The sequence below is a fragment of the Hirundo rustica genome, chromosome 14 (assembly GCF_015227805.2).
Source record: "Hirundo rustica isolate bHirRus1 chromosome 14, bHirRus1.pri.v3, whole genome shotgun sequence".
Taxonomy (NCBI): domain Eukaryota; kingdom Metazoa; phylum Chordata; class Aves; order Passeriformes; family Hirundinidae; genus Hirundo; species Hirundo rustica.
This window is the reverse complement of record NC_053463.1, coordinates 8,099,454-8,113,475: the sequence shown is the minus strand read 5'-3', so window position 1 is coordinate 8,113,475 and position 14,022 is coordinate 8,099,454. Positions and strand designations below refer to the sequence as shown.

Here is a 14,022-nt window from a genome sequence, read left to right as displayed (position 1 = left end):
TCAGTGGCTAAGTGCAGAGCCTTTTTCTTACCATAAATATAAGCAGAATCAAAGAAAGCTTTACCAGCAGCCACAGCCACGCGACGCTGCAAAACACTCTCTTCATGAGCACCCTGCCTTATTTGAAGGCTGTCTTTTAATTACTCTTTCCACTTCTGAACAAATATTTACCTCTCAGAAATTCAAGACAGAGCACAAACACAAAAAAAGGGAAGAATGCCCTCATTTGAACGATGTATTCCACTCAAAGCTCAGTGAAACAACTCAAACTACCCAGAAGAATTTAAAAACTACCAGCCACATTCCTCTGCCATGGCCTTAAAACATTTGACTCACTGCGTGTTTGAGTCTATTCTGACCTTCGACAGACTGACCCACAAGTCAGCCCAGCTTCTTGGAAGGCAAATGCCTGCTCTTGTTACAGGAGCTCCACACAAAAGCTAAATGCAACGTGACTTAAGCGTGGGGAAAGCACTAAAGTGCCTCAAGACTAAACAGAGGCTGGAAGCAGCTCTTTTCAAGCTCAGCCTTTTACTTTCTGCAGCCTGAGGAGATCCCTCACCCCTGAAGAACCTGTGCCTTTGAGTTTCAAGCTTTTCACTTGGCTCTCCACAGGAGCTGCTGAACCAGACCTACCTGCACATTCTCTTCGGTGACCTCGATCTCAGCCGTGTAGATGTAATCAATCAGCTTCCTCAGGGTCTGCCCATCGACGTCTTTTATCTCAATCTTCTTGGCCTTACTTTCAGACATGTCTCCTGAAATTCATTTCAAAAGGACAGTTACAGTTTGCTCTGCAGGGCCTTGCTCCCCACACATCCAGCACATTCTCCTGGTGTCTGACTGCAAGACTGCCTGGCACTACCCCTCACCACTGAAGAACCACCAGTGAGATGGCCAGAAGCCTCCTAAAGCCACCTAAAAACCAGCTCAAGATTGAGGACACTGGTATAAAGCAACATAAATCAATAGATGCAGCAAACTCAATTTCTTGACAGAAAAGAACCGGCCATGGTTCACCTGCATTCAACCAAATATAAGATCTAAAAATTTACCCCCAGTATGTCCCTCATGTCTCAGTACAGGGACAGACTCAAAGAGACTGTGGATGTGTTTTACAAAGGCCTTTGAGAAATATAATTATATATATCTTTATTAAAATGTATGCATTTTTAAATATATACATATGGATAGAATGAGTATGTCGCAACAGCTACATTTGGGTATTTTGTGGCATAGCCTACATTAAAAGCAATGCAGCACCATTCTCTTTCTTTAGAAAGAAGCTGAAACCTGCTCAGGAAAACAAGCACACAGGGCAGCAGTCACAGCCAGCACGCAGCAAGCTTCTCTCCTAAATTACCCTGCTGTAACCCATCCATCACTTACACCTTGTGCACAGCATCCACACACAAAGATGCAGTTCCCATCTCTCACTTTCCCAACCTCACACCTTTGGGTCCAAACTGCATCCCTTCACCAAATCCCTGACTCGAAGGCATGTGGAACAGGAGCAATAATTTCCTCCCTGAATATACAAGTAAAGCCCCGTGGCTGTGTAAGAGCCTATTCATGACCTAGAGCTTTATGCACACCTCCACACCCAGGAGCAGCAGGAGCACACCAGAGGAACAAAAATGTGCAGTGGAGAGGAGAAAAGACTCCCCACAGCCCTTCCAGCATCCCCACACAGGGTGACCTCACCCAGGATTTAATCACCAGGATCTCCACAGAAAAGAAAGAACAAACTCCCGAGCGGAAAGAAAATGATAGGTGCAAAAACAAAGCTAAACAAAGGAGAGCACGAAGAAATGTCAATTCTTAAACCTGGGCATGAATAATCACTACTTTCAGAAATCTGGTGACTCAGTACTGCTGTGGGATTAAGTGGAAAAATATTTCCTGCAGCCTATAGAAGTAATTACAGCCTACATCCCTGTGCAGCATTCCACAAGACAGGGCCAGGCACAGCAATGCACAGCACAGAGTCAGATGCTAAAGAGGGCCCAAGCTTGAACAAAACCTGCATCCTGCTAATTGAGCTTTGCTGACTTCCCTCAGCAAAGTTCAATTAGCATGCAAATATAATAAGGAGGCAAATAATAGGAGTAGGGTAGGACCATGAGTGTTAGAACAGTCAACAACGCCCCATGAACGGAAAGAATATTTGCCCCAAATTCAATTTTTAAAATTGAATAATAAAATGTTATTCAGAGAAGCCCATGAATACAAATGTACCAGCACAAAGGGATAAATGACCTACATTTGGGAGGCCTTCAAAGCAGGTGGGACTTTTCAATTGACAAAATGTCATCTTCACACACTTCCTCCCCCGCAAAAAACCCAAACATCTCCAGAGATGAAAGGGTGCTTCTGAGGACAGACCAGTCCCCATCAGCCCTGTGATGCTGGAGGTGTCTGTAAGAAGCACCCACCAAACGCCCCTGCACGGGAAGGGCAAGTGGAGCCCTGCAGGACCCTTGGTGCAGGGAGGGGCTCGGCCACACACACCCAGAGATGGATGCAGAAGCAGCTTGGAGGGACCAATCTGATAACATCATCTGTCGTGGCATCCACGTGACACAAGCAACAAAAATAAAAGCTGTGTGGGTTTGCCCGCCCACCAGCGAGCTGCCAGCCCTGCATACCAACAGCCCGCAGTGCCTCTGCTCCGGGAGCAGCCCAGCACCCAGCCCAGCACACGGAGCCTCGTGCGCCGTGCCCATGGTCAGACAGGATCTGAGCCCAGGTGATCGAGCCCCTCGCACTTGTCACGGGGTGGACACGTCCCTAGGGCTGTGGAACGGGGAAGAACCTGCAGACACCACGAGTGAACCAAGGCAAGGGTTGGTGCAGACCAGGAGCGGCCAACAGCCCGCCCTGTCCTCCAGGCACAGAGTGAGCCCCTGGAGCAGCGCTGTGGGCAGCTGAGCGCTGGATCATAGAGCATCTCAGCTCACATCCCTTCAGAAGAAACCCCTAGACCTTAAACCCCACAAAACACAACTCCTAGGGTGTTGTTCATAAGTCAGAGTCCAGCCCTACCTGATACCGTAATTACAGAATAATTCAAATCATTAGCATCTCTCCTACGCAAGGGCTGTGTGAGAAAGGGCTGCCTCACACGAGGCCCTGCACAGACCCATCCCTGCACTGCTGCAGCCAGGCACACACAAGGGACAAGGTGTGAGGGAGCAAAGGCAGTCAAAATAAGACAGGGTGGCTCTGAGCAGACCCTCTGTAGGGGACAGACTCTGCAGACAGCAGCCCTGCATGGAGGCATTCCTTCCCTGCACCACACTCAACACCCAGTGATGCCTTTTCCGCTCATCAGGGCAAGAAGACAGCAGAGCTCTGTATTGCCACAAGATAAACCACACTGAAAGCTGCAGCTGCCCACGGTGCTGTATTTACCCAGCACAGCAGCCTGCCCTGCCTCCCACACATTGCATTTCCCAGCGCACAGCCGCTGTTTCCTAAGTCACAGATGTGCTGAGGGAGAATATGAGTGCATTGGATTACAAAACCACAGCCTCTCATGCATGGGGTGAGTGCTTTGAAGTAGCACATGACCTGCAAGGGAGGTTTCTGCTTCCTCCTTCAGCACTTCCAAAATCCCTAAGGTATCTGACAGGAGCAGTCCTAGCAGTGTCACTGAAGTATTTGTTACCCCTTCTGAAATGATTGTGTTTTCTTCTAAATGGACAGAAATTACTGTCCCAAATCATCCCCACAGCATAGTGCCAACAAGGACCAGCACCCAAAATGCTCTAGAAAGCCAGCATGGAAAGGGACACCGAGGAAGTGCTGGCTCCCATCTCTCCTTCAGCAGTGGAAGATAAAAATGGAAAACGTGCCTACCCATTTTCAGACTTTCCAGGAATACTTCAAAGAGGAATAGCTAACACGATGGCTCAGGAAAGACCCCAAGGTCATTCATGGCCCCAGTCAGGCCCAGCTGACAGTGACAGAGCCTGCAGAGCGAGCAGTGGGTGTCAGTGTGGTTCCCTCTGCTCACAGCTCCACACTGATCACTCACTCCTGGCTGCTGGCACTGCTGGGGGACCCCTCCAGTGGGAATTCAGTGTGCACCAGCAGCTCCTGCAAATACCCCCAGAGTGCAGCTGAACCTGAGCCCTTGGCTTCATCACTGCTGTGCAGTGCAAAAAAAACAAGTCACAGCAACCAGCTCGTGCTGAAGCTGTGATTTTAAACTGTCCCCTTGCAGGGGAACCCCCAGGCAGCTGGAAGGAGATCACATGCTCTGTCTTGCAAGAAAGAGATCCAGACCTTAGGAATCTGGGGATAGCTTAGCTAGACTGAAAGCAAACAGAGAGCTGGTCTTTGCCTGACCTTCTGCCCCTGGGGACTTGTCAGGGGGAGGGGACAGGCTGCTGAGGCTGTCACCCAGCCCAGGGGAGCTCCAGAGCCAGCCACATGATGGGTTAGCTGATTACTGTTTAACCCACAGAGTGAGGGATTACACGGCCCAGAGAATTCCTGCATGGAAACATGAGCAGCCCTGCACCACCACCTTCCCACTCAGATGACCTCTAAGGATCAGAGGGTTTTTCCAAGTGTTTTTCTTTACCAAACTCTTCATCAGCATCACAAGCAGTGCTCGAGGTGCCCTCACACACGGCTGCTTCTGAGCAGTGTTTGCAGCTCTGCCTCACCGCCACAGCCAATACCAATTTCAGGGTACAGCACCAGTGCCCCAGAAAACTCAAATGCTCTCCACCTTAGCTCACCACACTGATAAAGAGAACATGGGGAGTGTCACATCTCGCCCCATATTTGACACCTGAGGTTTTCTCCCCACCTCCACTACAGAAGGGAAAAAAGCTTCACTAACGACAAGCTCTTTCCTGAGAAATGCTGCATTCTGCTTCCAGCAAAACAAATTCAACAAGGTCTAATCTCAAGGCTTTTAAGGAAGAAACAAGGCCCAGACCACCAGCAAATGATCACGAAACAGGGAAAAAAACCCTGAACCATTTTTATGTTGGAGCTCAGGGACAGTAACAACCATTCCCTGGGGTGTACAAACATTTTCTTTGTATTTGTCAGTTCCTATCCTGGAAATGAGGGCAAAAAAATGGAAGGAAACTAAGGAGTTTCTGACCACACTAATTTTACTAGAATGACTTAAATAAGCTGCTCACTCCCCTCCTTCTCAGGGCTGACATGGCTTTCTTTGCTGTTTTTTTTTTGCTGATCCATCTGAGGAGAGCCTTTGTGGGCACCTGCTCCAGGGATCAGGTGATTAGAGCAGGAATTTTGTCCTCATCTTCCCTTTCTGTCATTACCAAAACACACTGGACTGCAGCAACTCACCCTAAAAATCTGAGCTGCTAAAACACACTGGGATCAAGAGAACAACGGTGTTATTTCAGGCAGCAGAAAAAAGTGCCATGGGAGATTAAACATCTGTGACTGCCAAATCAGTATCGGCAGGACTGAGCCTTGAAACTACAACTCCAGTGCCAGCAGCTTCTTTGATGTGCACCACAAACATTTAGGGCACTGAACACGTGATTGATGATGATGTTTTCATGATCCAAGGTCTTGTTAGGGGAAAAAAAATGAATCCATAAAGCAGTGAGCCAAACTCCACAGTAACCTCACAGTGCCCCACATGTTATCTACTCACCCCACAGCCACACAAGCACCCCACAGGAACTGGTGAAGGGTACCCAGCACCATCCATCAGGTACAGCAGCGTACAGACCCAGCTGTACCCCTTCTCTCCCAAGGGAACCCTCTCTGCCTGTGCTGCAGCCCCTGACAGAGACACAGCCTGGGGCACTGCAATGGCCCCTTCAGCCCAAGCACTGTCTGGTGTCAAAAGCAGTACCTGTAAACATGGCACAGAAATAAGGGCTGCAGGCTGCCAGCACCACCCGGTGAGCTTCCATCTCCACGGTTTCGGCCACGATCACCACATCACACAGGAGCCGCTTGCTGCGAAAACACCAGAAAAGACAAAGGTCATTCCAGAATTCCTGGTCAGGCAAAAAGCTACATCACTACTGCCTGAAAAAGTGGATGACCCACCATTACAGACACAGCACCTGAGCTTCTGTCAAATCCCAGGGGAAGGTCCTCTGATCCCTCAGTACCAGCTCCTGTCACTGCCTACAAAGCAAAGCCTGAATCCTCCTGAGGCTGAAGCCCTGCCTGTGGTTCTGCTTTCCCCAGGGAAAAAAACCTGGAAGCCAAAGGAGGCATACATGCTGCCCAAAGAACAAAGGGTAAGCAGCTCCTTCCCCTCCCAAACAAGCAGGGCTTGGAGAAGATGCAGAAGAGCTTATTAAAGATTTGAGAACTACCTGGGGACAGGCTCCAGTAGATCTGTAAGGCAAGAAATAGCTATGCATGGGAACACCAACATCACTTTTGTCTTTCCACAGGGAAAAGGTGGAGTGGAAAATGAAGTGATTTCTGTACTTCCTTCCATACTTGCCACTAAAGAAAGTGGCCACCAAAATAATTCCTGGCACTGGTGAGTGTAGAAGCTGCCTCAGCCATCTGCCAGAGAGGAGGTATTAGTCACTGGGGTTTATCCATGGGCCTGAGGACTTCATTTACCTCATGAATTAGTCTGGGATTAAAAGTCACTGGGATAAAGAACAGGGTTCCAGACAGAAACAAAAAAAAAAAAAAACAAAAAAAAAAAACAAAAAAACCAAAACCAAACAAAACAACTTCTTAGCTCCCCCACTGACTCACTGTAGAGCTTTGGAAAAGTCACTTCATTAACGAGTGACCTTTTCTACTCGCCCCACGTATGTCCTTTGAGGATTCATTAGTTAATGTTTGCACAGAGCTTCGCAGATGCCGACAGCAAGAAGTGCTCAGCCTCCCAATAAGTTGGTTTAAGATGCTTAAGCATACAAATGCAAACTAAGGGTGTTCTTTTCAAATGTCAAGCCCGAAAAAGGATCAATGTCTGTAAATCTAGATGTTGCCTCCTCTTTGGAAATACTTATCTCCACACTGAACTTTGTCTTTAGGAAACTGCATTATCAAATAAACATACACAGAGCTTCTAATGGACCAGCTATATCTTCTCCACATATTGAAATATGTGAAAAAACAGCTGTGAAATGAAGGGTTATAGTTGGAAAACAGAAAGAAAGGAGGAATGGCAGTCTGTACTCTATATTCATTCCAGTTTGCAAGGGGAAAGGGCAATGAAGGGAACTCTTTAAGAGCCTCTTAATGGAAGCTTCCTCATTTCTTTCAGTTTATGTAAAAGGTGCTCTGTTCAATTCTTCTTTGGGCTACAGTAATCTAAAGTACCACTCATAAAATTAATTTCATCTACATTTGCAAACTAAAAGCCTAAGTGGCACTTCGGGACATTGTTTAGTGGTGGCCTTGGCAGTGCTAGGTTAAGGGTTGCACTCAATGATCTTAGAGGTCTTTTCCAACCTAAACAATTCCAGGACTCTATACAGTATATAGGTTAAAGGCTTAGCATGATTTTTCTAGACGGTCTGAATGAGATTTCTGGATGCATGTGAGGGGGGAAACTATTATTCAGGGCATCTATCAATACTGATTGCTGACAGCTTAACAGATCCCAAGCTCAGTGCACATTCAAGAGATGTGAAAACCGTATATTCCACAACGGCAACAGGAGCCAACAACAAAAAAAAGAGTACCCAGAAGATGAAAACATCATACAGGTGCTTCATGGCAGCTTTCATTCTTCTATACTTTATCTGTTCAGTATTGCCCAAGATACCTAACCACTGGCACTAAGAAACATTGTCTGTCTCCAGTTATTCCCGCTACGTGTTAATTAACAAAGGAATAATAGTAGCACAATAGATTACTGACTATAGCTGCACAAACCTTTAGTTTCAGATCCTTTGCCTTCAGTACAAAGAAAGGACCAGAAGGATGCCAGTTAAAAGTAAAAAAAATTACAACATACCCTGCTTCATATAATAGTTACAATATTTCCATTTTGTTCCTATGCAACAGAGAATCACTGTCAGATATCTGTGGAAGGAAACATTTCCAGTCCTTCCCCCACTAGAGAACGTGTGTATTAAGAAACTACTTAATCCATGGAGAATAAGTAGCTATTGCAGCATCTTTTGATTACTTGGAGTGTGCAGAAGGGCAAAGGCTGTTACCTGCTTTCATCACATCACCTCAACAGTTAGGGAGCACATACATTCATGTGTGCAACACATCCTTTCCTTAAGAATTCTTTTAAAATTAGAAGGGTGAATAAGTCTAATGAGCTAGTCAGAGAAATGCTCACTGAACTTCTGGCTGGTTTGTGGGATAACAGCCACCAAGAAACAACTCAGTCTGAACCACTGCCACCACGTTGCTGATGTGATGACAGCAGTTTTCAAGGCTGTGTTCACAGATACTTTTTCAACCTCTGTTCTCGCTGTACCCACACAGCTGTGTAAAGACCAAGGTGTTATCTTTTAACTAATATCAGGATTTTTCAATTTGCAAGAAGAGAGCTGACATTTTTCCTGAGTACTTGCCTTTTTTTTTTTTTTTTCCCTTTACTTTGGAGTGCTAAGCCCAAACTGAGTGATGCTGCTAGTTAAAGAGACTAAGAACAGTACATTAATAATCTTTGGTCTGTAATTACGTGTAGGTGTCTTAATGTCTGTAATGTTCTATTATTGGGTTTCAGACCCTTATCTCAGTTAAGAACATAGTTTACAGCTGAATTTGCTGTAAGTAATGGAAAAGACTAAATGAATTATCATCTATAAAGGAAGGCTGTGGCTCAGATAACGTTTTTGGTGGGAAGACAGAGGTCTGGGACTGGGGAGAGCAGCCCCCCACAAAAGGACTGTATTTTAGCTTCCTATTTGTTGATTAATCCTCTACCTGCAACCATTAGATATAATAAAAATGGCACAGACTATTTTCTGTGTCTCTCAACCAGCACAATTCTGCTAAACCAGAGAGGGTGCCCAGTAAGTCAAAAGTGTACCTCCGTAATTCATTCATGACCTTGAAAGCCTTTCTCATGTGAGAGGGATTGACTGTCACTGTACGCTGGTCCTTTTCATCTTCAGCTGCCTCAGAGGAACGGGAACTCTGCTTAATGCTAAAAACAGGGACAAAAAAAGGAGTAGAAAGTTTGATTTGATGGCACTTTAAAAAACAAGCATCCTAAGACTGCAGTACAGGGTACTAAGCATAGAGTTACTCACAAGTCAGACAGTCAGTTTAGGTTCTCCACATGAAGCACATCAAAAAATGCAGCTACTTCTGCATGGATGTTGAAAGCCAACTCAGCCCACATTTCAGCCAGCAGGGAAAAAAAAGAAAAAAGTGCCAAATACCTGAGGACAAAGCCCAGTCTTACAGGCTTCAGGCCAGGAAAGCAGTATAAGTAGAAATACCAGCCAGAACATAATTGCCTCACTGAATAGAAATAGACTTCAGCACTGGGAACTACAAGAGTATCATGGATTTTTTAACATTCATACAGAGAAAAAGAAGTTTAGCCTTCAATGTCCCATCTGAAAAAGGCAAGCACACAATACATGACTTGTATCTTCTTTAGAGGCAAGTAGAAAAGGGCTATTAAAACCCCCTGCACAGCTTTCAAAGCTTTACTGAAGCCACTTTCCATTTCAGAAATAGGTCTATTTATTGCCACTGAAACATATGGAATGAATTATTAAACCTTCCTACCAGAACCACCAGCTACATAGGTAATGTCAAACCAGAGGCACTCAGCTATGTGCTGTGTTTAACCAGGCCAACAGGTGCCTAAGGCACATACGTGTCCTCATTATTTTGTTGGGAGCTTTGGCTCTTTGCACGCAGTTGACAGCAGGTCAATATCTCTACCTCCCTGCTCTGAAAGCCTGTGAAAGGAGCAGCACTTTGAGGCAGGTCCCTGTCCTGCTCACGTCCATGGCTCACCCTTCAAACCCCTGGCAGGCAAAGGCAAACAACACAGGTCAAGGAGGATTGTCCATGCTGAAAGCCAGCTCCAAGAGAATGGCAGAACTCAGGAGGCAACTCCATCACCCCATGTGCCTGACTGGAATACTTCTCAGAGCTTTTCTTCCAAAGGACAGTCTCCTTCTCCTTCACCTTCGTCCCCTCCTCCCCACCACCTTTCTTAGTTGGGCTGGTATGATAAAAAAGGCTGAATCAAGTCAGGACAACCCAGCATCCTGGCCCTCTGGTGACCAGAAGGTGATATCTGAAGAAGGGCAGAGCAGGGAAGTGTGATAGGATCCTTCCCAGAACACCATGTCAGCTTCTGTCAGGGTATGCATGCACGTATACATCTGTATACAGGCACTTACACACATTGACTTTCCCTCTGAAAAACACATCACCCACTATTCAGAGCCCCTTGACAGTGTGAAGCCCTGGCTAACAAGACATCTTCCCCACTGCCTGCTCCTGACCAGTGGCTGTCACCATCACCGTGTCCCCTGACACCACACAAAGCTCTCTGCTCCCCCAGCAGCCTTTGGTGGGCTGCACTCTCCCTCCTCGAGAAGCAAGAGGCTGAGCAGCAGCCAAGCTGCACACAGCTCAAATCCACACCTGCATACTGAGCAGCCTCCAGCTTTGTGCCTGAGATAAAGGCTAACGCCAAAAACCAGCCAAGTCCACTTCTTTCACTTTGCTGAGCGAGTGAAATATTTTCAGTCATAAGTGAAGCCACAAGGCTGAGCACAGCATCACTCAGAACATGTCCCAGTGAGGGAGACGACTTCCCAGACTCCATTACAGCCATCATCCAATTAGCTTAGTATGGCTGAATTAAAGGAAAAATCAGAAAGGAGAATACCTCGCGTTAAATGTTCGGTATTCAAGGGACAGGGACCTGGCAATGGCACAAAGAGCTTTTCTATCCCTGAAGAAAGCTGGACTCATTCTGTGCCACACAGACTGCCAGAGGTGTTCATGGACGTGGAGCTGTGCTGGCACTTGGCTCTTCTCCAGTTCTGCACACTCCAGTGAGGAAGCCTCCTTGCTCCAGGGACGCAGCCAAATCCAGCTAAACCTCAGTGCAGTGTCTATCAAAAGCCCTCACTGAAACTTTAGGCCAAGTGAAGTTTGACACAGCTTTCAACACCCCGGTATAAACCCTTGATTTTTAAACAGCTAAACCTGCCCATGTGGCATGACTGAGCCAAGAGGAGAAAAAAAAAAAGCACTGGAAGTGCAAGTGACTTGATGGAGCTTTCAGGCTCCAAAGCTGGAACAAGTACAGGAAACAAGCAAAATAAACAAACAAGAAGGAAAAAAATTTAAAAGAAAGTGAAACCAAAAGGAAGCATCAGGGAGAGCCACCCCCATTGCTCCCAGGGCAGGACAGCTGGATCACCACAGGACACTGCCCTGGGCAGCCTCACAGACACTTCACAGACCCAAAATCAAGCCATGCACACAGAAACCATGGGGGCTCTTTAATAAGAACAAGCACACTGCTGAGATTTATTTATTAGCTCTCCAACGCTGGAGACCAAAGACGTCCAAACTTTTCTGCTGGCAAAAGACACAGTTCAAAGAACACAGCAAGTCTCACTGAACACCAAAGTAAATGTCAGGTCAACGAGCCTTCATAAAGCCTCAACTCCACCAAGGTTTGTCTGTGTATTTTAAAAGCAAAAAAACCCCTTGCTTCGGGATTTTGGAAAAAGATCAATCAGCTATTCCTAAAAAGCAGGAAAGATAATTTTTAAAAAACATCCTAAGAGACCCTCAGCTTAATTAAAAGGGGCAGATTTCAGAATTTGCCAAAGGCGTACCATGAGAAAATACTGCAGATTGTCTGGTTAAAAATTTGTTTCAAAAAACATCAAGATATGCTATTTAAAGTTTTTTTCCAAGTGACTCACATCAAAAAAACAGGTTTGAAGAATTAATGGCTAAGAGCCTTTAACTCATCTCTAAGACTGATTCAGCTACCATAGAATTGTGTTCCAGTAACAGATAGAGGATGACTTTATCTGGGAGAGACATTTTACACCTCCATGCACATACTCTGAGATCACTGACACATTTCAAACGTAAAAATGCAAGAACCTGAATGCTCCAAGCAAATGCGCCCTGCCAGAAAGCAAAAGCTGCCCCTGAGAAGACCAAACCCTTACATTTCACTGCCTTTTCTGAGATTTGTCCCCACACAAAGCTAAGAATTACTACATTTATTACACTGTTATTTTAATGGATTAAAGCAAAGGAGGAATAGGGTCCTCTGATCAAAGATACCAGCAAGACCAACTGGACACGTTAGAGCCCCTGCACCCCATGACCACAGGGGCATTCCCCCCACGTTTGCCAAGCTGCTGTCCTACTACAGCAGCAGGACTCGGGAGCGAGCTGCCAGGAGCAATTTGTTCTATTCCTGGGCTATCCAAGGCCGTGCACTGAGTGAATGGACAAATGATTTAATTTCCCTGGGCCAGATGAACATCCTCTTTACAGACACAGCAGGATGCTCCAAAAAGGAGCAGAGAGGCTCTTAGTTTCAGACAGTGCCAACCCCACTGCCCCTCCTGCACGGCCTTTCAATGATGTCCCCAAGTAGAACAAATGAACCCCAATTTGAGGGCCCCCAATTAAACCAGTGAAGCTAATCACCACCCCATGGACACCATGTTCCTCCTCTCCAGGACCTCCTAGCAGAGCTGGGCTCAGGTTGCCAGGGTTCCCAGCCCAGCTCCTGCCCGAACGTGGCCACAACCCAGCTGACAGAAAGGCATTTTAAAATCCCATAACCCACCGTTCTGCTGCCCGCATGTATAACTATAAAGTTGGGTTGCCTTAGTTACCAGCAGTAATTACAGATGTCTTTGTAGATTATGTGAAAGAATAAAAGCCTTCCTTAGAGATAAACTGTCCCCTGGCAAGATTATTGCCGTGCAGAGAGCTGGTAAACCCCAGGAACAAAAATCCCAGCTCTGCCAAATCCAGTTCTAACACTGGCTTTATGGGAGCCAGGAGTTCACCCTGAAGGAAGGGCAGATCTCAAATGCAGTCTCCTTCAGAGCACAGAAGGGTGAGTTTCTGCTCATGTTTTTGGGAGAACAGCCTCCAGGCTCAGCTCCTGACCCAACGTGAACACCATGGAGGTCCCCCTCCACCACTGTCACACTGGGGAGGTGATGGGACACCAGACGTGTCCAGCCCAGCCTCATCCCACTGTGCATCACTGGGGGGGGCTCTGGGAGCTGCTCTCTTCTTCTTCCTGAGCACCACAGGCTGAGCTCTGCTCTCCTGGCCGGCCCCCAACAACACACAGCTTCAGCACCACAAGCTTGGTCAAAGACTCAGCCAGGCTCAGTGTCCTGCATGGGCAACCCAGCACCTCTGTAGCAGCTTCATATCCCTGTATTAACTTAAAAGTGCCTGCTAACCATAAGTTTCCAAAGCCTGTAGAGCTTCTTTGTGGGATATGTAAGAGTCATCACCAGAAAATGTTAATCTACAGTTTCTGAGAGGTTTGACATCACTATGATCTAAAAACCTGACTGATGGTCAACAGCAGTCAGTAGTCTTCAAAACTTTAATACTTTAATACAAAGTTCAGTGGAGACTAAAATATTAGTTTTAGTCTAAGCACAATGAAAAATCATTTTACTTCAACTGGCCTAATTCTCTGTTTAGAATCAACCCCCCCAAATCACTGGACAAATGCATTATGGCCCATAGTTTTATTCCTTGAGTCAGGCAGACACAGTAAGGAAAACATGTCAGTGTAACGGCATAGTCATAAAAATCTCAATTTCTGATTTTGTCTCTAGGTATATACAAAGACATTTAAAAAAATGTGACTGAAGGGATCCACATACTGAACTGGGTTTGAGAGGATTTCAGAGAAATGCATTATCATTAAAACATATGGGAGGCAGCATAAGGGAAAGGATTATTTTTCTTTTAATAGCAATATTATTTTCCTATTTTGTTGGGGTTTTTTTCAGTGCCTACATCAACATGGAGACATTAGCTTAGGAAAACACACGATTGGCATACAGCAGATCCCTAAAAGGGTAT

The 14,022-nt window shown here is 46.1% G+C and overlaps 1 protein-coding gene across 3 annotated transcripts in view; it reads right to left on the bottom strand.

Annotated features, from left to right (window-relative positions):
* Window positions 1-14,022, bottom strand: part of KLHL3 (kelch like family member 3) — a 44,007-nt gene that overhangs the window by 27,122 nt on the left and 2,863 nt on the right. For 2 of the 3 annotated variants that reach the window (XM_040078649.2, XM_040078650.2), the window contains exons 2-4: window positions 8,981-9,097; window positions 5,858-5,964; window positions 637-758 (exon numbers count right to left, since the gene is read on the bottom strand). In XM_040078649.2, the coding sequence (XP_039934583.1) occupies window positions 637-758; window positions 5,858-5,964; window positions 8,981-9,097 (346 nt within the window). Of the gene's footprint in view, window positions 1-636; window positions 759-5,857; window positions 5,965-8,980; window positions 9,098-9,203; window positions 9,224-14,022 lie in introns of those variants that run through there. The other variant, XM_040078651.2, reaches the window with a different exon arrangement.